Here is a 23,999-nt window from a genome sequence, read left to right on the forward strand (position 1 = left end):
AGTGCAAGTGCACCACTGGGGTTCTGCCCCCTCCACCCTGTCCCTCCACCTACAAATCCACAACATTTGCAGCTCCTTTTGGCAGCAGAATAACCAATCCAAATGAAACCAGGCGATCATCAGGTCAGTTATTCTCCTAATGGTAACTGTGGTTTATTGCCAGGTTTCCCTATGAAAGTGTGGCATTTTGCACGCTTTGCAATGTGCACTGCCTTTTTCAAAAGCACAGATTTGCTTTTTAACGTTTTATTATGCAATCCCTGATAAGAACAGTAACCTTTCTCCACTAACATGGCTGAGAACAGCATATATATATATGGATATCTCTGTTCAAGATAACAACAGGATGTTTCACTTTCCAGTGCCTACAAATTAAATAACTTCTCTGTACATGATGGAGGAGGGAGCAAGGGTGCAGCCTGGGGAGGGTATGTCCTGAGGCCTTTCTCTGCTTTCCTTTGCGGAGTTTCATATTTTAAGTGAATTTCTGAGTTATTTTTCCTGTGCATTTCTGGCTGCTGGGAGACATTTAGCTGGTAGTCATGGGGTTATGTTTACTCTATCTGAGCATACGTCTAACAGGTCTGTGCTGCAGACAGTTGAATGAAACTTGATCAAACCAAGACAAACCCAAGTTATTTGTTAATCATCTCCCCTTGCAGCACACCATGCTTGTCTCCTGGCTTGACATGTATCTCCTGTTCTTTGGTCACACCCAGATAGGAACAAACTGCTTTCAGATAGCCAGAGGCATGGGAGGGCCTCCCTCTCAACTCAGATCATCCCCAAGTGAGAGGCAATCACCAGAGGCTGTGCTGTCCCTGTGCCTCATCCTCGTGCCTTGCCCCTCTGGTCCCATCCCCACTCCCTGCTGGCAGGCATTAAACACCTTCTGACAGTAAATATTGCTGCAAGTTTCCATACATCCTCAATTCAGGCTAAGCCCCCACACCACCCCCATGGAGATGGCAGGGCCATACTCTTTCATTAATGCCTGGAGGCAGCTTCAAAAAGAAAAAATAAAAAAAAAAAAGTAAAAAGTAATAAGTTTGGGAAGGAAGAAGAACAGAATGAAAGATTAATTCTCTTTGGTTTGCTTAGTTCTTACGCTCACAGTTAAACATTCTGCAGAAATCCTTGTAAAATTATTCCATTTATTCTTGACTTCCACTTCATACAGAAATACCCCTCTCTTTTAGGAAGCAGCTTATTTTCATGTCCAGTCTGAGGTTAACTAGAACGTGAAACTGAATTAACAGCATTTGCCATTAGCGATTTTATTAGAGATCTTGATTTGACAGTCAACGTTTTATAGTACATCAGAAAAGGTACAAAAGTGAGGTTGAAGACAGACTCTTGACTTATAGTCAGAAATAGCCTATTTACAAGTATTAACGTATGTCTGAGTCAATGCATCTAAGCAGTTACATTGCAGAGTGCAAATAAAAATCATTTCAATTCATGTAAACATTATGGGCAAGGGCTTGGGTATGGTCAAGCTATGCCCAGTGCAGGCTCCTGTATTATAGAGCAAAGGTTTATCTAGAGGTGCTCCAAGTTATACTAGCTTGCGTGGTCACTAAAATACACGGCATCACAACCTTCTGCTTGTGAGTCACACACTGCAAGGCCTCACCTTTCACCTCAGCACCTGAGGTCAGGAGAGACTCCTTACTGCGGCAGCCTCTGGATGTTTGTGTCTATCCCAGTGGATGGCCAAGCTCTGGCCTGAGGGGCCCTTTATGAAAGCTGGGAGGCTCACACTTACTGCTATATTAAGAAAAGAATGCAACCTGAACCACAACTATGCTTCCAGTAGGGTTTCAATGGGAATGCCTGAGTCAGTCTTGCTATTTTCTCTCCCCAGCTACCCACCAGATGTGTTCTTACAGATGCTGGCAATGCTGAGCAGCTTTTGGTCTCCTCTTGGCTCAGCTCTGCTGTTTCCTCACCAGCCACTTAGTGTGGTGCCCATTAGAAGGTAAGAATTGCTTTATCTCTTCCATCATCTGCTTTGCCTGATCAGAGGTGCCACAGTCCCTGGGAGGAAGGGTCAGAGCCCTGCCTGGCTCTGCCTGGCTCCAGGGCATTGCCCAATAAATGAAACCTCCAACCTCCAGAGGCAGCTACAGGAGAAATCCCAGGCCTCCCTTACTGATTCCCCCGACCTGTACAAATCATTGGTGTCTATAACGCGTGCCACTGGGCAATAAATATTCCCTACTGGGGGATATTCCATGTGCTCCTGGCATTTCCCTTCCAGCCTTTCTGAGGCAGCACACTGATCACAGCAGTGTCTCCACTGGAAACTCTCTTTGTGCACTTCCCAGGGAGCCCTGCCCCGATGCTCTGCACACAATGGGAGCTGGACAAGAGGGAAGAAACCAGAACAAAGCTTCAGCCCTCAACCATCATACAAGTCCCTGGCCCTCCTGCAACAGTACGTTTGTTTGCTCATGTGTGTACAGGAATCACACGTAAGGTACCACCTCCTGCTACTTGGCTGTTAGTATCACAGCAAGGACTGCTGGTTATTGGCTCTGTACACCATAGCACTATTTGTCCCTCTAAGCTATGTAGCCACGTCTTTTCCAGTTTTACACACAGATAATAAAAAAATCAAATAGCGTGGAGCACACTGTTTCACGGAGTTTCCATGCTGCTGGGGCAAAGCCTGCAGTCCTCGTGGTCAGGATTACGTACACACTGAAGGAGCTGGACCGGCCTGGGATAAAACATAAAAATAAATATGTAGTCACCACATGCAAGTACTGTTATGTACTATATGCAACATGAAAGTCAAAGTGCATGTTACCTCTGTGTGTTATCAAGTAGATTCCTTAAGGTAACTTGTTTTAGACACTGCTGCAGAAAGGTAACTTTGTTTATAGTCATCGGGACAAGAGAAAGTGGCTATGAGGTGTAGTGAACTCACTGCATGCCAGCAGTGCTCTCATAGCAAAAATATATGATAAAGAAGATACCTTTCACCGGCTACGGAGTTGCTGCCATGCTGGAAGTTCATCATCCTGCTTACCCTGCAGTAGCCCCTGCTGATACCATGTACAGCTGTTGCTAAAAATATTATTTAGGATTAGATGTTTTGTTACAAGTACATCCAGGTTTTTGAGTTACTTGTGGAAAACACTGCTGATGCTGACAAAAACAAGAGGTAATTATCAGCATCAATTTCTATGTGGCACGAAATACCAGATGCTGAGCTGATACAGATGCACACAGTTCTGCCTGCAGAGATTTCAGAGGAATTATGCTAACTTGTCCTGTCCATCCTGAAGAGTTTTACTGCACATGTAAATTGCTTATTTTATTATTGCTCTCTATGCGAAATAATAATTTAAAAATTGTCCATGTTGCTCTACATAGTTGTTTATGCATCTGTTAGTTAAGTGCTGCCTAAAAGCTCTACTGCTTATTCTATCTTCAAAAGCGAGTTGTGAGTCTCAGCAACATACTCTTCATGAAGTGCTGAAGGTTTCTTTGTGTGCTGCGCCATGGGGGATCTAAGTTACCAAATATTTCTTCTTTCTCCCTGGTCCCTTAGCTTCTTTGAACTTAGGCTGAGATAGTTTGCATTTGCTTGCAAGTCCTGGAAGTATTTGTTAAAGACTGCAGTTACCCAAAGAGAAAGCAAGTCCATGAGCATCATGATTTGGCAGAAGTACATGCTACACCAGTGTTAGTTTTTTCACAATGTGCAAGAACCCATTAACCAGGTTCGGCAGTACACAAAAAAACAGGGATCTATCACTGCCTTCAAGAGAAAAATCCTAGCACCACGTAAGGTATTTGTAGGGCAAATGTCTCTTCCACATACAAACTTTCCCTTATTTAAAACCAATGTCATGAACTCACTTATTTATAGAAATGTTTGTTTACTTTGGAAGGGTTCTTATCGAAGTATGACTTTTTCATTCTGAAAAGCTGTTCTTAGCAGATAAGATAAGATTATAGAGCTTTATGAGTAAAACTGAACCCTGGCTGCTTTTTTAATGTCACTAAAGAACATTCTTTCTCTGTGTGAAGGTCTCTGAACCGACACAGAAGGATAAAGGTCCTCAGGCTTTTGTAACTCCTCAGCAGGCAGAGATTTCAGTCAGGTCAGAACTTGGACTGTTCTGCTTCCTGGACTCCTGTTTTTATCTCCTGACAGTGGGGAATCATACTATTTAATAATGCTTATCATGTCCCGTGTCTCACTCCCTGACAAAGTATCTGGATGGAAAGGAAGCTCCAACTATAGCAAAGGAAGTAAGGAAGGACCATCCTTGACACAGTGTGTTATCTGCATGCAGCCAGGAGGAAAGCTGCCTGCTTGGTTTTGATTATCCTAGGTAAAAGCCTGGTCAGATGACGATCTGTTGAAGGAGGCTGGATTGCTTCTTTTCTGAAGGCAGCTGAGCATGCCCAACAGCAGTGACCTTCTGGAGTGCAGGGCAGAGAGCAAGCTCCAGCCGCAGCCAACAGGAGCTCTGCAGCACGAGTGGAAGGCCCTGAGAAGCACACAGCACACTGAAGAGGTGTGGTGGAAGCAAGAGGGGAATCTGCTCTAGTTTGCTGTAAACCAGGAAACTGATATCAAGCAGAGATGGAGATGCAATATTAGTTTTATGTTAGCAAGCAGACACCAATGAGAATTACCTGTAATCGTCTTCACAGGTGATCGTGAAGTTTCTCTCTTCTAAGATGCGTTTTAACCTCTGTATGGAATGACCTGAGCATGACTCACTGGAGAGAAAAGTCTTCGTTACTTGTGTTCCTCAAGTGTGCAAGAAGCTCAGCTGAATTCAGTGCCAAGTCACTTTATTTCAGATAAGATTCTTAAAAAGCAGATATTAATCTTATTTGCTAATGTGCTGTGAAGCCCATATTGGTGTGTGGTGCTTTGACTGCCATTGGGCATTTGCCTGTAGGAACTATTTGACGTTCAGTTGTGTAACTTATACAAAAAGATTTTTCAGGAAGCTATCTATGGGAAGTAATTCAGAATCATTCACAAGTTCAGTGTACTCTGGAACTGCTCCAGAGGTGCTGGTGGCCTCCATCAACAGGAACGTGCCATAAGGCTCATTCAAATCTGTGGAAGGACAAAGGGATCGAGTCCTCTGTGCAATAGAGACAAAGCCAATCACAAAATCCAGAAGCTATTTCCTGAGTAGGACATAAGATCAGTGGAAACAGACAAAAAACGTGGGAGGAAGCAGGATATGGTCTCCTGTTTGTTTGGCTCAGTGCGCTGGATACTGCTACTCCGTTTAGAGAAGCGTCTGTTTCAACTCCTTTTCCATTTGTAGGAACCCAGATTTGGTTATTTCTGTTTTGCCCAGCTAATGGTGTTTTGTGAAGCTTCTAGCAATGTCATACCTTGGAGATCTTTATCTTAATTTGCTTGCAATAGCCCAAGGGGCCCTCAAGTTGCAGGGAGAGGATTGCCAAATGTCAGAGACATAGAGAGCTACTGCAAAAGGCTTGTTACCCTGGGCAAAAAATCATCTCTTGCTCCAGAGTATGGGACACAAACATATTAGGACAATAATACAATACTGGGACAAATCAAGGACTGTTCCTAACACATGGCATCAGTGGAAAGCAGAGCCAGCTTTTTCCTTGTTCACAAGACTTAGCATATCTTATCAGTGATTCAACACGAGATACAATCTGAAGATAAGAGGAATAAAATATTCTTGGAGTTACCCTTCCTCTTCCTTGGAAGTAAGTTGACAATAAACTGTTGTGAACTTGGCACAGGAGGAGGATGTGTCAGGAGGGCTGGCAGGGCACCAGCTTGTTGAAGCTGTTGAGAAGCAGGAATGTGATAGCTTTGCTGACGCTGGGAAATCATGGCAAAAAGGATCAAGTGCCATGTACAGGGGAACTCATGCACAGATTACATATACTTTTCTTCAGCAAAACTCTGTGCAGGGGGTCATCAGAATGGGACACCAGAATATGTCTGGCATGCTGAGCACATGGTAGATGCGTGCCTCTGACAGACACATCAGGTTGTTTGGCAGAGAAACAATCCTGGTGTCTGTGCTTTTATTAGGGGAGGGCTTTCAACGCTGGAGCTGGCACTGTCTGAGAGTGAGACTGCCTGAGCATGGGGCTCTGCGGGGTCCATACTCGTTCCTGAGACCACCACAGGCTCCTTCCTGAAAACATTTTCTCAAAACTGGTGCCTCTGGCATGTGGGGTTAACAGGAGAAACCATAGCAGTGCATTATAACCATGTGAACCACAGAACCATGAAGACAGTCAAAGGCACTGAACCTCATGCTCAGTGCTTGAAATGTGACAGCTCTGCAAGGAATCTGAACAGGATGAAAAAGGTCACTCAGAAAGGCTCAGATGTGATTTGAGGTCACTGGTCTGGTATCAGTAATTCGATAATAAGTGTTTCAACTACAGATTTATTATTAAAAATGACAATCACAGAATCATTTAGGTTGGAGGGGATGACTTGAGATCATCTAGTGCAACCACTGTCAGCTCGAACAAGTTGCCCAGGACCCAGCTGGGTTTTGAGTATGTCCACGGATGGAGACTCTGTAACCTCTCTGGGCAAGCTGTTCCAGTGTTTGAAATTACTTTGTCAAAATGGCTCTGGTCACCTGATTAGCATATTTATACTATTTCTGTGGGGAAAAAAAAAAAAAAAAAAAGTAGGAAAAAAAAAGGTATCTTCCAGCTGTTCACCCTTGTAAATTTAACCTGCTCCATGCCTTAAGTGCTGCACCTATAATAATGGTCTGTAGAGCTCAGTGGATTTGGAGTAATATGGAGTTATGGAACTTAAATGTCATGGAACTGTTTTAAAGCAAGAATATAATTGTATCTTAGATGTAAGTGACCAGCTGTAACTGTGAAAATACAAAAGAAAACAACACTAAAAGTTTTATTCTTTCCTGTAAAGCAAGCAGCTAGGAGACTGAATGCAAAGCAGTTTTTCTGAGCAGGTTTAAGACAGTGTCACTGTTAGACAGACAGTCACTCACCCCTAGTCATTTTGTATTAGTGTGGTTTACCTTTGGGGTCCACCGATGTCATGCATAAGCCAAATCTGTATTTCAGAGACTTTATCTGGATTTAAGTTAAAGATCTCAATACTTCCAAAAATGCTGTAAGAATGGGACATGAAACATTCTTAGTTAGCTAAGTAAGAAGTTCAGAGTATGTTCCCCAACTACCACCACTTAGTGCTGCTGTCATCCCCAGTGAAAGAATATTGTATTTTTACTGGATTTTCATAAACTATTTAATTGTTTTCCCCAATTTCTCCCCATTTTTATTTCACTTTCATGAGATCTTCTGAAACTGTCTGCAGACAGAAACAAGCTAAAGTTTTTCTGTCTTCAGTGTCTTTTCTCCTGTTAGTTTTATTGACTACGGGTTTGGTTTGGTGCATGGAAAATAAATGTGGCTGTTGTCCTGACCAGCATAGCCTTCATCTTTCTATATTATTCAAGACTACACTTCCTTCAGCTAACACGAGGAAGCAGTCTGGAGAGGAAAATCCCAGTCAGATCACAAGCAGCTAGAAGTGTGTCACTCCTATGAGTGTACAAACTCAGATTTAAAATGTAATAAAGCTACTTTGTGCAGTAAGATCATACTGGAGATCTGACCCATATATCCTCAGAAGGATTTTGGTTAGAGACATTGTATAGGAGTTAAGTGAATAAGCTCTACAACCAATGGCTTAGATCCCTATATAAATTCACCAAAATCCCACCTGCACTAGGACTTACTGACAAAGATCTGCTGACCAGCATGCACGCCCAAGAGAAATGTGGATGCCGAGTAACTACCTGCTGCTTCTGAAAGCTCCGGCTTCTATCGATCCATTAAGCATCACCTGAACCACACCACATGCTGCTTCTGCAAACTAAACAGAACAAATGGATATTACAATCTGGCATTGCAGGCAGTGCCACATCAAAATTCTTAGCTAGTAGAGAGTAGTCTAACTTCTTCGATGTCATCAGAACGAACTGACACGAGTAGAGGATCTGGCCAAGGTTCTTACATATGTCCATGCAAACACAAGCCTCTAAACACTACAGCAATACTGCCATAAAGCTGCATTAACCAGGCATAAATTGGCAATCCGAGCTTGCATGGGACGGTACAACAACTTTGCTGCCACGATTTTCAGTTTTTAAGGAGGGATGCAGTTTTCCAGACCACTGGCAGCTGCAGCTGTCTGACGGGGCTGCTTGTTCCCTCAGCAATGTGCAGAAAGCCTCAGGCTGCCTTAACTCGAGCATTGAGGATGAGCCAGAACAGAGCTACCGCAAGTTTAAGGACATGCAAAGCATGCAGTACTTGTTGCTCTGTGACTCACACTCTGTGTGCTTTTGCGGCTTGGGATTTTTCCCTACAGTGGTTTTAGTAAAGCTCATCACCAAGGTTTGTTTGATTTTTAAATTACTGGATCATCTAATCACTGTTCTTTCATTCTTTAAAACTTGTGTCCAAATATTTTAAGACTATTAGATTACAACATAAAGAACCCACAGTACTCCAGATACATAATCCATTGGTGGAATAAATTAATTTTTAAAAGCTTAATATAGAATGACTGTTCTTATCAAATCCTCCAATTCTTCTTACTTATAAACAATGTGGCTCAAACCCAGCTCTCAAGAGTTACAGAAGAGTTTAATTATGTGTACTTTTCCAATGTAATAAGTATGAGTTTTAGCAGATCTTAAATTTATTTGGAGTAGAAAGCTTGTAGTTGAGCAAGCCTGACTCTGTATGGTGGTTTTTCCCTCCCAGACTCTGGAACTGTACATCAAAACTGTTTTGAGCTTGGAAAATTTAAGTACACTAGTTTACCTAGAAAACAATATTTTACAGTGAGTAGACTTTTTCTTATGTACATGAGAGCTGAAGAATACATTGAGCTTGTTCTGCACCTGGAAAGTCAGCTATTAATAGTCATATCAAGGCTAAAATCTTCTGAGACATGTAAAATTAAACTGATCCAGGAGAATATTCTTTTTTCTGGCAGGTGTGAAATGAGCACTCTGTAAAGTGCTGATTCAACAAAGCCAGGCAAACTGCTTAACTCAGACTAGCAAGGTCTCATGCATGTGACTGGAGCTGGCACGTGCATATGGATGGGCACAGTACAGGAACCTTGGACAGTAACACTGTGGGAAGATGTCCTCTTCAGGCTTATGCTGGGAAAGTGCAAGGGGACTCTTGGCCACTTGGCATACTCCTGTGCCAATCTGGGAGCTGCTCTCAACACTAACAAGCTCTAAGATATTGTATTTTAGCAGTTTGGGCCCTGTGATTTAATTGAGAGGGTTAGCATTATTACCGTAAGTCTTATTTGTAAAGCTCCAGCTGTCTGCCACGCATTGTTCCAGACACTGGCATACAGCCTCTGTCCACAATAAGAATGCCCAAACTCTGATGACAACTCCGGTCCAACTTATATAAAATATGGGACCTTGGAAATACAGATTTCCAAACCTACACTTTCTGGCACCTAATGCTAAAGTTCCTTTGAACTTTTAGTATTCCACTTTTTAAGTCCAATCTGCAAACTCAGATTTTTGACAGTGCCAGCAAGTTAGTGCCTTTCAACATCCTCAGGCTAGGGGAGGTTTATTCTAGATCTTACCCTCTTGGAAGCTGTTTTCCAGAATACAGAGCCAGGGTTGCTCTCACATTCACTCCGTTTTGGACAAGATTCGTAGTTGATTCCTGAGAAAAAGTACAATTATTTATAGAATAGCTAAGACTAGAGTGAGTATTGTTATGACATTAATACAGCTTTGAAAGATTTGCCCCTGGTCAAAGCAAGATGGCTACATGAGGAAATGGCTCTAGAAGGAAAGAAAATTTGCATGTGTCCGACGGTCTTCCTCTTTACTCACACGTCTCAGTGAGACAGCTGGAGGCGCAGTATGCAAATAATTCTCAGAAATCTGAGCAAGGAAAACAATTTCTACACATGACAAACAGGTTGGCTCTTTGCAAATACTTTCCGATCATGTTGAAAAATTAAAATTTGCCCAACTTTTCCTGTAATTCCAGCCCAGTTTAGAACTTGCTAAGCCTGAACCAGGAATCGTGTGGGCAGCAGAAAGCCAGGGTCCCTCCATACTACCCCATCACTGTGACTAGCCTATGGCCAGGACCCCTTTGAATGGGATTCTTATTTTGCAGTTTGTCCTATTGAATTTTAAAATAAAATTAAAAAAAAAATAAAAAGCTTTTAAAATAAATTATAAGAAAAGACAATGTGAAAAGGGACTGTGTCTAAGTCTAGATATACAAGAGAAAAGAATAATCTAGAATTCTAGTACTCATATTAGGTTTGCAAAAAATAGGACTTGTTACCTGGGGCCGAAGGGTCTCCACACCACGAAACACCATCAAACATATAACCCAGCAAGGTGTCCTCCAAGGTTAGGAAACTGTGACTGGATTTTGTGTAACGATGCGCGAGGTCGTTTGTCTTGCTCCAAAACAGTGACTGTGAAATAAGTTACAATGAGCAATGAGTGATACTTATACTAGAGCTGGTCAGGACATTTTCCTGGAGAAAAACAAGAAGTTTTCATGTTAGTGATGGAGTTTTATTTTTTTACTGAAATGCTGCAAGTTCCCATTAGTGGGTCAGTTCTTCTTTCTGCACTCCTTGCTCCCATTTCCAAAATTTTGAGGGTAGTTATTTTTCATGGAAATGGATGTGCTCAACCTCAAAAGTATTCTGAAATAGAAGTTCTGAGTAGTTCACATAGCATATATATGCAATTTGTTGTGGGCTTCTGAACTACAGATGGAAGAGCAGATTTTTGGAAGCAGCATCTCTCTACCAGCAGGGTTGTGTGCTCCTTACAGAGAACACGGATTAAGCTCTGTAGCCTAACCGGGATGACCCTGGCAAAAATATCAGTCTTGTCAACCTACAAACATCCCCAGTTACTACAGAAAAGATCCATTGCTCGGAGCACTGAGCAGACATGTTGTTTCACAGCAATCCCCCTTGTGTAGCCTGCCCAGAGCCGTGTCATTACCTTGTTGCAGGGTATGGGATGACTTGCCAACTCCATTAAAGGCTGATAATCTTCTGCGGTAGTGTTACAGGGATTCTTGTAAATGAACGTATATTTTAACGATTCCCATATTTTTAGGCAATCCGTATCTCTGCTGAAATATAAAAACATGGTTAATTAGTATTTATGAGTATTTATGATAGTGAAAGGATCTCTTGTTGCATTTAAACACTATGGACAGATTTTAAAAGAGTTCTGATCATGCTCAGGCATCACCATGTATATTATGCATTAAAAAGTAGAGTATCTTCAGTGAATTGAACGTAAACCGAGGAATAAGCAGTTGTAAAACATCTCTCCCCTGCATTTTGTATTACTGACTATTGCAATACCTGAATGCTTTCTGTGTTTTTGCCCCTTAAGAGAGTGGTGCTAATAACTAGGAGATCAAATTTCTTGATTATTCATACTAAATCATGAGACGAATGTGGCAGTATATAGCAAAATGTGCCTATGAGCTTCCCTGCTGAGTATTTGACCCTACCAAAACAGTATCTAAAGTTTTATCTAAAACATAAGAAGAGGTCTGGGTATTTTGGACCTGGTATTTTCAGTCATGGGGAGCTTGCACCTATGGACTCTACTGGAACCACTGGTGATTTGCACATGTATAGGTGAGATCTGCTAGATCCTCCAGTGGATTTTTTTCAGTCTCTTTGTGATGTTCCACTGTGTTACCAGATCTGCTCTTTCTATTCTCCCTGGTGTGAACCAGGAATCCCCCTGAATTTACATGGGAAGAACCAGTGCATGCCAGGACACAACCACCACACCTCGGTCTACATTAACTTCTTAGCATGTTGCTTCACCAGCCCTGGAAATAAAGCGTGTCTCTGCGATGGAAACAGAGCTCCTTTTGTAACACTGAGAGGAAATTGGCTGTACACTGCTGACAAGAAGTCCCCTCTCTGCACCGAAGTAGCTCCACACTCCCTTGAAGCTGTAGCATCTAAGGCGTGGGACTGCTCAGGACATCTGCTTTCTTGTGCTTGTAGGAACGAATGAAAACTTTAGTTTAAGATTTTTAGGTAATTTCTAACTATTGTCTGCCTACTATGTGTTTTCCAGGCTGTGCCCATGGGTACAGGTCGTGCTGCTGCAAATTCAGGCCCATTTTGAAAGCCAGCCCCTGGGAGTGACAGCCACCCAGCCATTCTGCAGCTCTCTTCCCTGTTCTTACTGTAAATTCCAGAAGTTGACTGCATCATCCTGCTGTCAGCATGCTTGAATGGAGCTGTTCTGGCTACCCGAGACTCATCCTCTCTTTCTTCACTATTTGTACCCAGCTCCCAGGGTGTTCCCACTGAAAGCTGGCTGCACAATGGCCTTTGTCTGTTGTGCAGACACAGATGTCTTGCAAAAGTAGCAGGGATCAGTTAGTAGGTGACACACAGCTGCAGGCTTCATTTCCTGCTGGCATTCGGGTAACAGGTAGGATGTGGAATTTGATTAGTCTTATAAATAGTCCTGAAGGGATTAAAAGAATAGTTTGGTGGCGGTTCATTGAGGATTTCAGAGTATTTTACAAGTTAATCGTCACTACAGTTGTGTGAACTCATTCCCACTGCTTAACTTGACCCCGATTGCCATTGAGTGCCTATTTGAGCATCGGAGGGGTGAAGGAAAGCAGGCAGCTGAGCCTAGCCTGTGGGACCCAGAACCCCTTCTCAGCTCCCAGCCCTTTCCTTGCTGTGCTGGGATGTGTCTGCATGTCAATGCTCTTCCTCCCTAAACCTTATGGAGAAGAAACATCACACACACGGAAGGTCAGAGGCTTTTTGGATGTGTCCAGAAGAGCTACAGCACCACCTCGCAGTGGCAATGCCTCTCCTAGACTTGCAGCGGGGGCCTGGGCCAGTATCACACCAGCAATGACCACAAAGGGCCCACAAGGATCCACAGCAAGGTGTGAAATCTGACAGATAAAGCAGTGCTACGAGCCACAGCTGGTCACCTGGCCATTTATTCTTTCATACAGCAAAGTTTTGCAAGCTGGGTTTCAGTAGACAAAATATTTCTCAAACAAACACAAGAAACCCTGGGTTTGATCCCAAAGGCAGAGAGGCAAATGACAGATACATTACAGAGCATTTCTGCTCCTGGCTCTAGTGATGACCACGAGAAGCACGAAGCAATAACCATGGAGGTGATGCTCGATCCAGCCCAGACAGCTTGCTGAGCCCCGAGCCTGAAGCATGGCTTTCCCAGCACTGCAGCCCCCCGAGCTCAGCACTTGGTGCCGAGCGTGGCTGCCTCAATGGCTGGGAGAAGGGCGTAACAACAAACCTGGCAGAGCTGAGCAAAGCTATGTGTAACGGCACAGCGGTGGCAGGGCTCAGCCTTCACATGAGGGAAGCTCTTCTGCAGCTGGTAGTGAACGGTAAGGCATGAAAGGGACTTTTATATAAACTCAACCAGTTCAGCTTTGCTTTGCAAGTCACACCATGCAACTCCCAAGTAAAAAAAAAAAAAAAAAACACACACAAAACTACAAAACCTAAAGAGTATTTCGTTTTCACTACCCTTGCACATCACCGTATGTATTTTTACATCTGAATAAAAATAAGTGATTGGTTTGCTTTTGGAAGGCCGTTTCTCATACAAAATACATAGAACCTGTACGTAAACATGTATACCAAATACAGGTTTTACCTCTCATCTCAAGAGTTTTGACTACACAGAGTTTTGGCTTTGTCTGATACACAACAGGCACTGAGAGAGCTTTATGATTTGTTAATCCCAGCTCCAGGAAGAGATGGAATTCCTTCCAGCCTCACTGCTGATAGAGATGAGAGAAATAAAAGACAGAAAATGTGTGCCTGGAGTATGGTACTTAACTACACTTAACTGAGAAAAGAGGCGGGCAAGTGTTCAGGCTTGACACAGCAAAAGATGTTGAGATGCTCCTGTGATGCCTGGTGTCGTGGGGAACTGGCACGTGCCTGGGCTGAAATCTACTGAACTTGCACTTTCAGGTGGAGCAGAAAAAGGAAAACCTCAGAAAGTGATGGCTGTGATAGGATGTGATAGGGCTGCTTAGGAATTTTCTAAGCATTTTCTTTATCAGGGAAGTCCTGATCCAGCACATCTAAGACTATCATGTCAGTGATACCCTCACTGGGAAGCTCTCTCAATGGATTCATTTCCTTTTCTGTCTGCTAAAGAAGAAAGGAAGGGTGAGTGCGAGTACCAGGAGCCCGTGGGGAACGTGCTCATGTACCACCCTGCTGCAGGACTCACGTGCTTTTTCTGTTTTGGGAGGTTTTTTGTGTGTTTTGGATTGCATTTTTATTAATTCTGCATCAAGCAAATATCCTATCTTTATGTATTTATGTTTGTGTAATGAATTTCTTCCCTCAAGGCCAACTTTGTTTATACTGAATTTTTTAAGGCCTTTATTCTATTACAGAATCCGAAAAATTTAAGCTGAGTTCAGTAACAGATAAAATAAATATACAATAATTGTATGTGTATTTTTCCCCAAATTTTTAAAATGAATATAGCTTGGGAAATGCTGGTAAATGTGAAATAATAATAATTAACAGGGAACACCATGAAAGCTGCTGTGAGCTCAGGAACTGCCCCTGTAGCCCTTTCTCTGGAAAGCAGGGACTGCAGAACTGGGCCTTGGGAGCTTTTGCAGGCGAGGGTCTGCATCCTGTACTGAGTACAGCAAGAAACGAGAGCTGAGGTACCAATGCACAACACCATTATAGCTCCATTTCCTTCTAAAATCCTAATGTTATGTATATGGCAAAGCATATCCTGCATTTTCCTTGTATTTGGGTAGAAGCTGCATTTTCTTCCAATGAATTTGAGTATTTCTATCCATTTACTTTTTTTATGAACACCATATTAATTTATCAAAAGGAAGCTGGGGCCAAGAATATTTCCATTAGCAGCTGTCCCAGCAGCCAAACTTTAATGTGTGTATTATAAAACTGGACAGCTTCTGCATCACTGTCTCCTGCATGTAAGTACATCGGCCTGGCTAACCTTGAGAGAGCACTCTTGCACTTAAAGGAATAGGATGGCATCAAGAAATCTCAATTAATATAGAACTTTTATTTTCTTTACTGTGCAATTGTATTTTACATTGTTTTTTAACTGGATATGACAGAGCAAATTCATCTGCAATTGAAATTGATTTAACTGGTGTAATAACAGGGGTGAGTTTCATCCCTGGTGACTTCAGCTAGAGCACGAACAACATCTCGTTTTCAGTTCAGCACTGGATGCTAAAAACATCCTATGAAGGGCAGTGTTTCCTTGAGCTGTGTTGCCCCCAGTTTTTCACTCAAAAATTCGAGAGAGGTGCTTAAAGTGCAAGACCCATATTAAATTTCCAAGTGGAAATGATTCGCAGGCATTGCTCTGGAGAACTCAGTCAGTTCAGCCCACATTCTCCAAACCTCCTACCAAGCATGAGCAGCTTCCCTGGTGGGACACGGTCTCCCATGCGGTCAGAGGTGCCTCCCTAAGGTCCTGAGCTTCCTTTCTAACACAGAACGATGTCCTCAGGCCATAAACTGAGATTTTAATTGTGGTCTCTGTGGTGAGGCTCTGAAGGTAGAGCTGGAAAATGTCCCCAGCGGTCCTTTCTATTACCGGTCTTTGCAGGAGTGACACCTCACAGGCCAGGTAATTGGTGGTTGCAATTTGCAAAGCTGGTCTGGGAGGCTCTGGCGAGTCCAGCTGGGTCTCACCTCTGGCTCCGTGTGGCCTTGTGTGTGCCCTCACCCCAGAGCCCTCCTCATTTGCTACCACTGCCAGCTAAAATAATAATGCGGGTATGCACCTGAGTGCTTAGAAACTTGGCTCTTTAACAAGTCAGTGAGAAGTTGTGGTTGTAACAAAGCTCCTGAACTCCATCAGAACGGTCCACACCGTGCTCCAAGTGTAAGGTATCATCTTCACCTGTGAAAGACTGAAACCCAGGTGTTTCAGAAGGAGACTGCACACCTATGGAACTAAATGCAGTATTTCTGCATCAGACTTTGCCTACTTATCTGTTTCCCTGCCTCTTTTAGGTGACTTGCAGCAGCTGGAGACGGCATGCAATTTATATGTTTATATTCAGTTTATTTTATCATGTGAGCTTATGAGTAGCTATGCCTACGTGGTCAGAAATCATGCAAAATATGCCTTTGTCATGTATGTCAGGCCTGTGTAACCCTGAATCCTTTTGCTTCTTTTTTTTTTTTTTTCCCTAAATATTTTAGGGCTGCCCCTTCCCTTCCTGCAGCCTCACCGTGTCCCACATTTTTGGAGTCGCTGCAAATCCCAGCCCAGGCAGCTGTGGTTGGACTCTCCTGCACACAGCCTCCTGCAGACAAGGAGCTGAGGCAGGGTGCACACTGCCATCCAGCGGGAGAACTCGGTGGACTCTCCGGAGCAGCTCCATCCAACTGGGCACATCTGCAGATGCCTGAGCCAGAAAACAGGTACGTGCATACATCGGATCAGATTCCTTACTCCTGTTCGAGCATCTAAAGTCTCCCAGCAGATATCTTGGTGCTAAAAATTAGGCAAATGGGAATTGTGAGAGGTCAGCCCATGTGCTGTCAGAGCTGGGGATGCGAGGAGGCTACCACCTGCTGCTTTTCGCACTGGGATAACACCAAAGGGGAAAAATTACCACGGGAAAGAATGAAGGAAAAAATCATGGCAGAGCTACCAACCTCAAAGCTTTCAATGACCACTAGCATCCCACTGCCCACTCAGCTTAATTATAATTGTCTGTCACCAAAATGTTGACAGTAATTGCTGTTTTTTAATATGAGAATGACAAAAGGTGGTTTTTTTGTTTGTTTGTTTGTTTGTTGCTCTCTGTTAATTAAACAGCCCAAAAGCTGGTAAAGAAAGCAATGCAGAAACTGCCTGGAGATAGAGACAGGCATCCAAAACCTTGCCTTAGAAAGATGACACCTGGAAAGGCTGCCTCGAGGCAGAGCAACTGTCCCCACAGCAAAGGTGGGGAGCCGAGAGGTCTGGAAGAAGAAGTGCAAGCTGAGATCTCTCCTGGGCGTACCTCAGGGCTGGGTACGTGCATGGACACAGACTGGGAACAAACGAGGGCTCCTTGTCACCCCAGCCCTTCCTTCCGGCAGGAAAGAGAAGGCTGCAAGGGCAGCTGAACGTGTGGCTTTGGTTTGTAACTCCTGCATTGTTTTATGTGTGGTGGGAACTGGTGCTCCTGGACAACACAGCGCCTTGCAACCCTTCCTGAAAGTGCTGGGTCAAGAGGTGGCAGCTATAACTAATGAAAAGTTCATCTACACATACATATATAATTTTTTACCAGTCAGATTTCAGCCTTCCCAGGTGAAAAAACAGACTGTTTAAGCAGGTGGTGTTTTCAGCGATGCTTAATAAGCTGGATGCAGTCTCTAGAAAAACTGAAGTCTTACCTGGCCTGCATTTTGTCAGAGGGCTGCAGTTACTCTACAGTTTAAGTTTCCATTTGAGGACTATGCCATCAACAGATACAGAACCAACAAATTTAAGCTAGCAGCTTACCTCTTGATTAGAAAACATATTTTCATTATTGCTTTAATATTAACCTTAGAAAAACACTTTTATAAGGATCTAAATAAAAGTAAGTGACAGCAGGGAAACACTCAATGGTTTAACGCAGCTGCAGAACTGTTTCCTGTGACGTGTATTTGCAGTACATTGGGGTTTTTATAGCCCTAAAACTGCTGGGATGTGGCATAAATGCAGTAAGTCAGGAGAATTCCCTGCCTGAAGGGTGGCACGCGTCAGCAGGACAAGGACAAGGGCACAAACCAGACTTATTATAACACTGAGTAAGCTCCTTGGTAATACCTTACTTCGCTGTCATCTCCTGGGAAGACAGACTGCACAGCCAGCATCTCTTTTTACTCTTAAGACACTTGAGGAAGCTCTCCACTTGACCCCAGAAAGGAAAAGGATGTAATCCTCTTATCTCAACATATATAAACAAACGGGTGTTTCCCCGCAGTGCTCTGAGATGCCCGACAGCTCTGCACCACACCTTGGCAGTGACAGCTCAACTGCGCCATCAGGAAGCCACCCCCAGGCTTGGCTCTTCGCACTGGCAGCTCTACAGGTGTACAGATCCCAACCACAGTGCTGGGAGGGAACAAGGTTTCCCTTTCATCAACAGCGAGGTCTTAGATGCTAACCTCAGATCTCAACAGCACTGCTGTACGTTGATGATGGCCCTGGAGAAAAGACACTGAAAGACGACAAGAAAACCCAAACGGAGCCCTAATTTATAGCCCAGAACAGTCAGGGAAACTTGCCTTGAACAGCAGAAGGACACACTTAAAGTGCTAACAAACACGTTTTTGTGCCTGCTACATGATAGATCCCAGTTCCCCTGGAAAGCTCAGCAGGCTGTGTTTCAGTGCAAGCACACCTCTGACCAAGATTTGAGCAGCTGCTAACTTTTGTAATGATTTCATCCCAGTTCCCCAGAAAGGGTCAAAGTCACTCCCCTAAAAGTTCGGGAAAAGCAAGTGTAGCAGATCTTGTTATAAATACTGAGGGCTGGAAGAAATGAAATGGAAGAAATTAAAAACCAAACTACAACAACAGCTAACAGAGAGCAGGTATTAAAGGCAACACATTTGCATACGAAATAGGAAGGGAAATACTAAAAGCATATGCCAAAGCACTGTAAGAAATCTTCCAACTTATCCATTTTCATGTTGGCCACCTTAACAATGAAGGACAAAGCAAAAATACCAACAGATAGCAACACCACTGCTGCTACAGACAAGCCAAGATGTTTCTTTTCCTATTTACCTCGCTGACCTCTTGAAAGCCTAAAAGCATTATCAAGGGAATCGAAGAATTGAAGGGCACCCCTTAACATAAGGCATGTTTTCTTAACAAAAAAAAAAACAAAACACAAATCTCAGGTGAGTTTGAATGTAATGTCATGGCTACATAAAATAAAACTCAGAATATTTGTGACATTGAACCAAATCATAGCTGTTGTGAAGTGCCGTGCTCGACATAGAATTGTTAAAACTCAGCAAACAAATGCAAGGAAATTAAATTAAAAATGCTGAGCAAAGAGTGAAGGCATAACACAAAAGTAAGCATACAAAAAAAATTGCTCTCGAGAAGAAAGGATGGTGCCAGTGTAATAGTATCTCACACAAAATCATGGTGCCATGTGGTTTTTTTTGACAAGATATATCACCATCTTGACAGCCTGCAAAGGAATGGAAAGGAACAATGCATCCATGCTCATGCAGTCAGAAGGCAAAGCTCTCCTGAGCGTGCGCCAGCTTTTACTAAATTTAATGGAACTACAGACTGTGAAAATTTGTTATAAGGGGGATTTGTGGCCAAGTTTAGGAACATTATTTTTCCAATTGTATGTTGAGGGGGATGCCTATGCTGTATGTCCACATAGCATTTCATGAAACTCCATTTGCACCTTCATCACAGGGCTTTGCATCTCAGATGTGCAGAGATGGCTGGGTCTGCACAGCCACAGTCACTACCTACATGGCTCCTGGTCCATGTCCCTGCTGCTCTCTCACTGGCAGAGGTCAGACAAGAAATGAGCTGGCTTGTCTCTAGCCATTTTGAAGTAGTAGGTGCTTGCAGGCTTGGCTTAGCTTGGTTGAATCAGAGATGGGTAAGTGACGGCAGATCTGGAAGTGAGGTAGCGCTATCTGGGAATGACAAATCTCCTGAACTGCAGATGTAAGGCGAGTGTACTTATAAACTGAAAAAGAAGCATTGCTTGTGTCTCCCAGATCATGACCCCCTCACAGATAATGTTTCTTAGCCCTTCCTTCACAAGGTCACAAAGTGCTAATTGCATCTGAACTCAGCCTGCCAATTCAAAGGGGCAAATCAAACCGGTGGGCTTCACAGCAAAAGGTTTTACGCTACCCCTGTAACTGCCTGTTCTCCCCCAGCAAGCAAAAAGGTGCAAAGCTCCTCAAGAACATCTGCTGAGCACAGGGTGATGCTGCTCTGCCCAGCTGTGAGAGCCAGGCTGCAGGATCTGATCTGATGATGATGCCACAATGCAGGATCTGCACTGGCTGCTGGAAAACCACTCTGATTTCACCAGAGCTGCATCCCTGGCAATTTAGATGTGTATGCTTTGAGAACCGGAGTTTGAGAATTGCGTGTAGGTAGCCAGAAGAGGGAGCCTGTCTTCCTGGGAAAGAGGACACGAAGCAACTTGAGGTCAAATCCTTCCCTCAGCCAGAACTGCCTTTGGCTGTTGCTCAGACGAAACTACAATGCATACCAGCGGCCGTGGCAGATGAGCACGGGAACTCTGCAAGAGTTGTGGAAACAGAGTTCGCATCTGTTGTCAGTGCTGAAAAAAACAGGACTACCAAGCTGTGACAGACTATTGCTTTAGCTGTGCCTTTTGGCAGCAGCCAGTATTTTCAGGGAAGCTGAAGAGAAATACTGCTCTTTAACGGGAACACCTAAATGCACAGCTCTGTGTGCAGGGAGTGAAACCCCTAAAAGCTGCCCCTGTACCCCTAGCACTGTTTCCTAGAATTGGACCACACGCACGACGAGGAGCATTTGGTATTCCCTGCCTGTTTCTCCCAAACTTTGGCACAACAGCAGTGGTACTCTGGAAGAATAGCTGAGGAAACTGTAAACAAATGACTCTTAAGCATGATGTACACATGTGCTAGGTGAGCATCATCAGGACAGCAGCAGCAGAAACACCACGGATTTTATCACACACAGGCAGTTACACAGCCTTGTCATGGAGAGGTGCTGTATGAAGCACTTAGGAGTGGCTCTTTAGCAAGGAACTGCAATAAATACAGTCCCTGAATGTTTTTATGGTTCTGGAGAATATAAAACTCAATGGGATAAAATCTGATTGCACAAGAGGTGCTTATAAACCCACACCACAGACAGCAACAGTCCTTCCAGGAACCTCACTGCCGGTGGCTCCAGGCCCTGTTTCTAATCAGAAAAGACAAGAACATGAAAGGAGCCAGCTGTCTGTGTTGTGTCCAGAGCTCCACCAATGTGAGGGGGCGTGCAAAAGGCACCTGGAGGATTAAAGCAACCCCAATGGTGCAGGTGTCATTCCTTGGTGGCATGTCCATGGCCCTGCCATAAGATTTATAGTACAAGGTTGCAAAAGCAGAGCTAAGTGGTGACTATAGACTCACGGCCCCCATCTGTGATGCCTAGAAGTTAGAAATCCCATATTAATGTCAACAATCCCCTTCTTTTCCCAAAACCAGACAGCTCTTCCAGTTTCAAAATACAGCATTCCAAAAGACAGCAGTAGCCACGCTTGCTAACTACTCCGATGAACAGACTGCTACTTTCAAAAAACTGAGAACACTGTCAAAGACGTAACATAGATGTCAATGGCTCCGGTATAAAAAAGTTAAAGCATGAAAACATGTACACGGGTTTACTAAAAGCAGAGCTTTTTAAAGAAATGTGCATGTTGGTGTTAGATTAAAAGGGCACGAGCAGACTATGGACAGATTTATGAGGAAAACAGATTTCTAACCATGGCAGTGAGGTTTCCGTAGCAGAAGTAGCCTAAGGCTACAAAACGCCTCGCTGAGTATAGGACACAGCTTGAGCAGCTTACAAGTGTGCCTGAGCTTCTTCAGTTCCATGTTCCTACTCCGTTTCTTTGATTAAGTGCACCAAAGATCCCATGCAAGGAAAGATCCAAGGCCTACATTAGTGATGAAAGAGCACAAGATGAAAGACAGAGGGTTCTCTGATGGGTCCTAAAGGCACTGGCTTTGTTATCAGGAAGTGCCAGTGATAAAAGCAGTTACATTACAACATACACCGACCTCAGTAGGATCAGAAATGGGGAATCTGAGGTTAGGTACCCAGAAAAGGCAGCACCTAGGTTTTACTTCTCTGTGCAGGAACTTCCTGAACATTTTGGGTGCATGTAAATGAACATATTTTTTTTCCATTTTCAGTGCTCTCTCAGATTTTACGTTGTTTATTTAATAAAGTGAAAGAAAAAAATCCTACCCTAGAGATGCCACTGGAATTATTTAGCATTGCACAGCACAAAATCTTATACTTTGAAAAAACAACCTTTTAGAAAGCTTATAATCGTGTGTTTGCAATTATTTCAAAAACATTCTTGAAAAAAATTAAGCTTATGATTCCCTTATGGTTCAGATTCAGATGGTTTTGTGAAGGAAAACACAATAATTTCACATTTAGATATTGAGTCTACCCTTTAATAAGCTGATATGAACTTCTAGAAACCTGTATGTGATTTTGCAAAGGCTTTGTGAGCTTTTTTAATTTTATTTTAAAAGAGAAGCTGCCTCACTTACACTGCAGCCACTCACGTGTTTAACATGAAGTGGGTGCTTAAATCTCTGCGTGCTCAGGCTATGATTTTCCATCTGCCCCTTCCCCTCCAAATGCTGAAAATCATTTTTTTCGTACAGCCCTGAACAGAGGAACTGAAGAGGAGACCAAATCCAAGTAAGTTATGTAGAGCTTTGTTTCCATCGGCGCAGTGTCACAAACACGAGAGGTGACATTGTCTTTTTGGAACCCAAGAGCAGGATGGCTCTGTCACTGGGCTCACAGTGGTGGAAATATCTACCAGAGGCTTACTGAGGACACAGACAGGGTGGCTGGTGCCCCAAGAAACGATGAGAAACCCTGGCTGCACTGAAACCCGTCCTGAGCTGTTTGGCATCACCATTGCCCACAAGGAACCCAGGAATCTCCTTACTTTGTGCTCTGCCTTTTCCTGCAGGGCTGGAGAGCAGAACATCAGCTCTCAGCCCTAAATGCTGGCTGGGACCAAGGAATCCTCCTCCCTGAGCAGCTCAGGGCGTGAGGGCACCTGGGGCTGCTCACGTTGGCCATCACACTCCTGGCACTTCTGAAGCTGTGCCGGAGGCTTTGCCCCGTGCTAAAAGCATCTGTTTCAAATAACTCTAATACATTTCCCAACACTCTTCTAACATCTCTGTCCATCCCAGAAGTGTGTCACAATCCTTCTCCTCCTTCCTGGGTAGCGGTGGCTGTGTGAACACAGTGTTACACACTACAGGACGTTGGGCAGGTCGCATGTACGGCGAATTAATTGCCTTCCCTTCCATACTCCGACCTGTTACAACTCAGCTTCTGTTTCAGCTGCCTTTAAAGGGGCTCCCATCTGTGTCCGTGGGCGCCTCTGGACCCGCGATAATTACAAATATTGTCCCTTCTTTAGCTCCCCACCGCCCCAAGCCCATCGGGTTTGGCTCCACGCCGCCACCACTCACCCCAGCGCCGGGTGCCGCTCGGCCAGGTAGCTGTAGCACCTCCCCAGCACGATCTCCCGCAGGTTCCTGGTGGTGCCCCTGTCCTGCCACCTCAGGGGCCGCCCGCCGGCCGCCTCCCTCCCCGGCATGAAGACGGAGGCCAGCACGACAGCCAGGACGAGGGCGGCCAGCAGCAGGGCGATGCCCGCCAGCAGCACCCCGCGCTGCCGCCTCCGCGACCCCGGCATGGCGGCGGGAGGCAGGCCCTGAGGGGCAGCGCCTCGGAGGTCCCGAGGGACAGCGGCAGCTGCGGGAAGCCGCCGGCCAGCACCTCCCCTCCCGGCCAGGTCCCTCCGGGAGGCGAGGCTGGAGCCCCCCCGGCCCCGTCCCGCTGGTTTTAAGGGCGTTGTTGCCGGCCCCCGCCTCGCCTTTCACCGCCCTCTGCGCGGCTCCCACCCGGAGGTCGCCGGGGTGCGGGGCCCGAAATCGTCCCCCGAGCCCTTGTGGCGGTGCAGAGCCCCTTGAGGCCACCCGCCCTGGGCTGGTGTGCGAGTTAAAAGTGAAATAAACGTGTTTCTAAACGCTCGGCGTTTACAGCAGGCGATTACTGACTTTGTGGTTGTCTTACAAGTACGGGGAAACTCATCAGCAACCA

The 23,999-nt window shown here is 44.4% G+C and overlaps 1 protein-coding gene across 2 annotated transcripts; it reads right to left on the reverse strand.

The window, feature by feature from the left end:
- Positions 1-1,177: 1,177 nt before the first annotated feature.
- CD38 (CD38 molecule) lies at positions 1,178-23,690 on the reverse strand. 2 transcript variants are annotated; one of them, XM_032187419.1, is made up of 8 exons: positions 23,366-23,690; positions 11,058-11,187; positions 10,378-10,513; positions 9,656-9,738; positions 7,827-7,903; positions 7,044-7,136; positions 4,660-4,746; positions 1,178-2,725 (listed from the first exon to the last, which is right to left on the reverse strand). In XM_032187419.1, the coding sequence occupies exons 1-8, from the start codon at positions 23,590-23,592 to the stop codon at positions 2,644-2,646; spliced, it is 915 nt and encodes a 304-aa protein (XP_032043310.1). In that variant the 5' UTR covers positions 23,593-23,690; the 3' UTR covers positions 1,178-2,643. The 2 variants fall into 2 exon arrangements, with proteins under 2 accessions (XP_032043310.1, XP_032043311.1); XM_032187420.1 differs by having other exon boundaries at positions 11,058-11,190; positions 23,366-23,511.
- Between the last annotated feature and the right edge of the window lie 309 nt (positions 23,691-23,999).

This window comes from Aythya fuligula, chromosome 4 (assembly GCF_009819795.1).
Source record: "Aythya fuligula isolate bAytFul2 chromosome 4, bAytFul2.pri, whole genome shotgun sequence".
NCBI lineage: Eukaryota > Metazoa > Chordata > Aves > Anseriformes > Anatidae > Aythya > Aythya fuligula.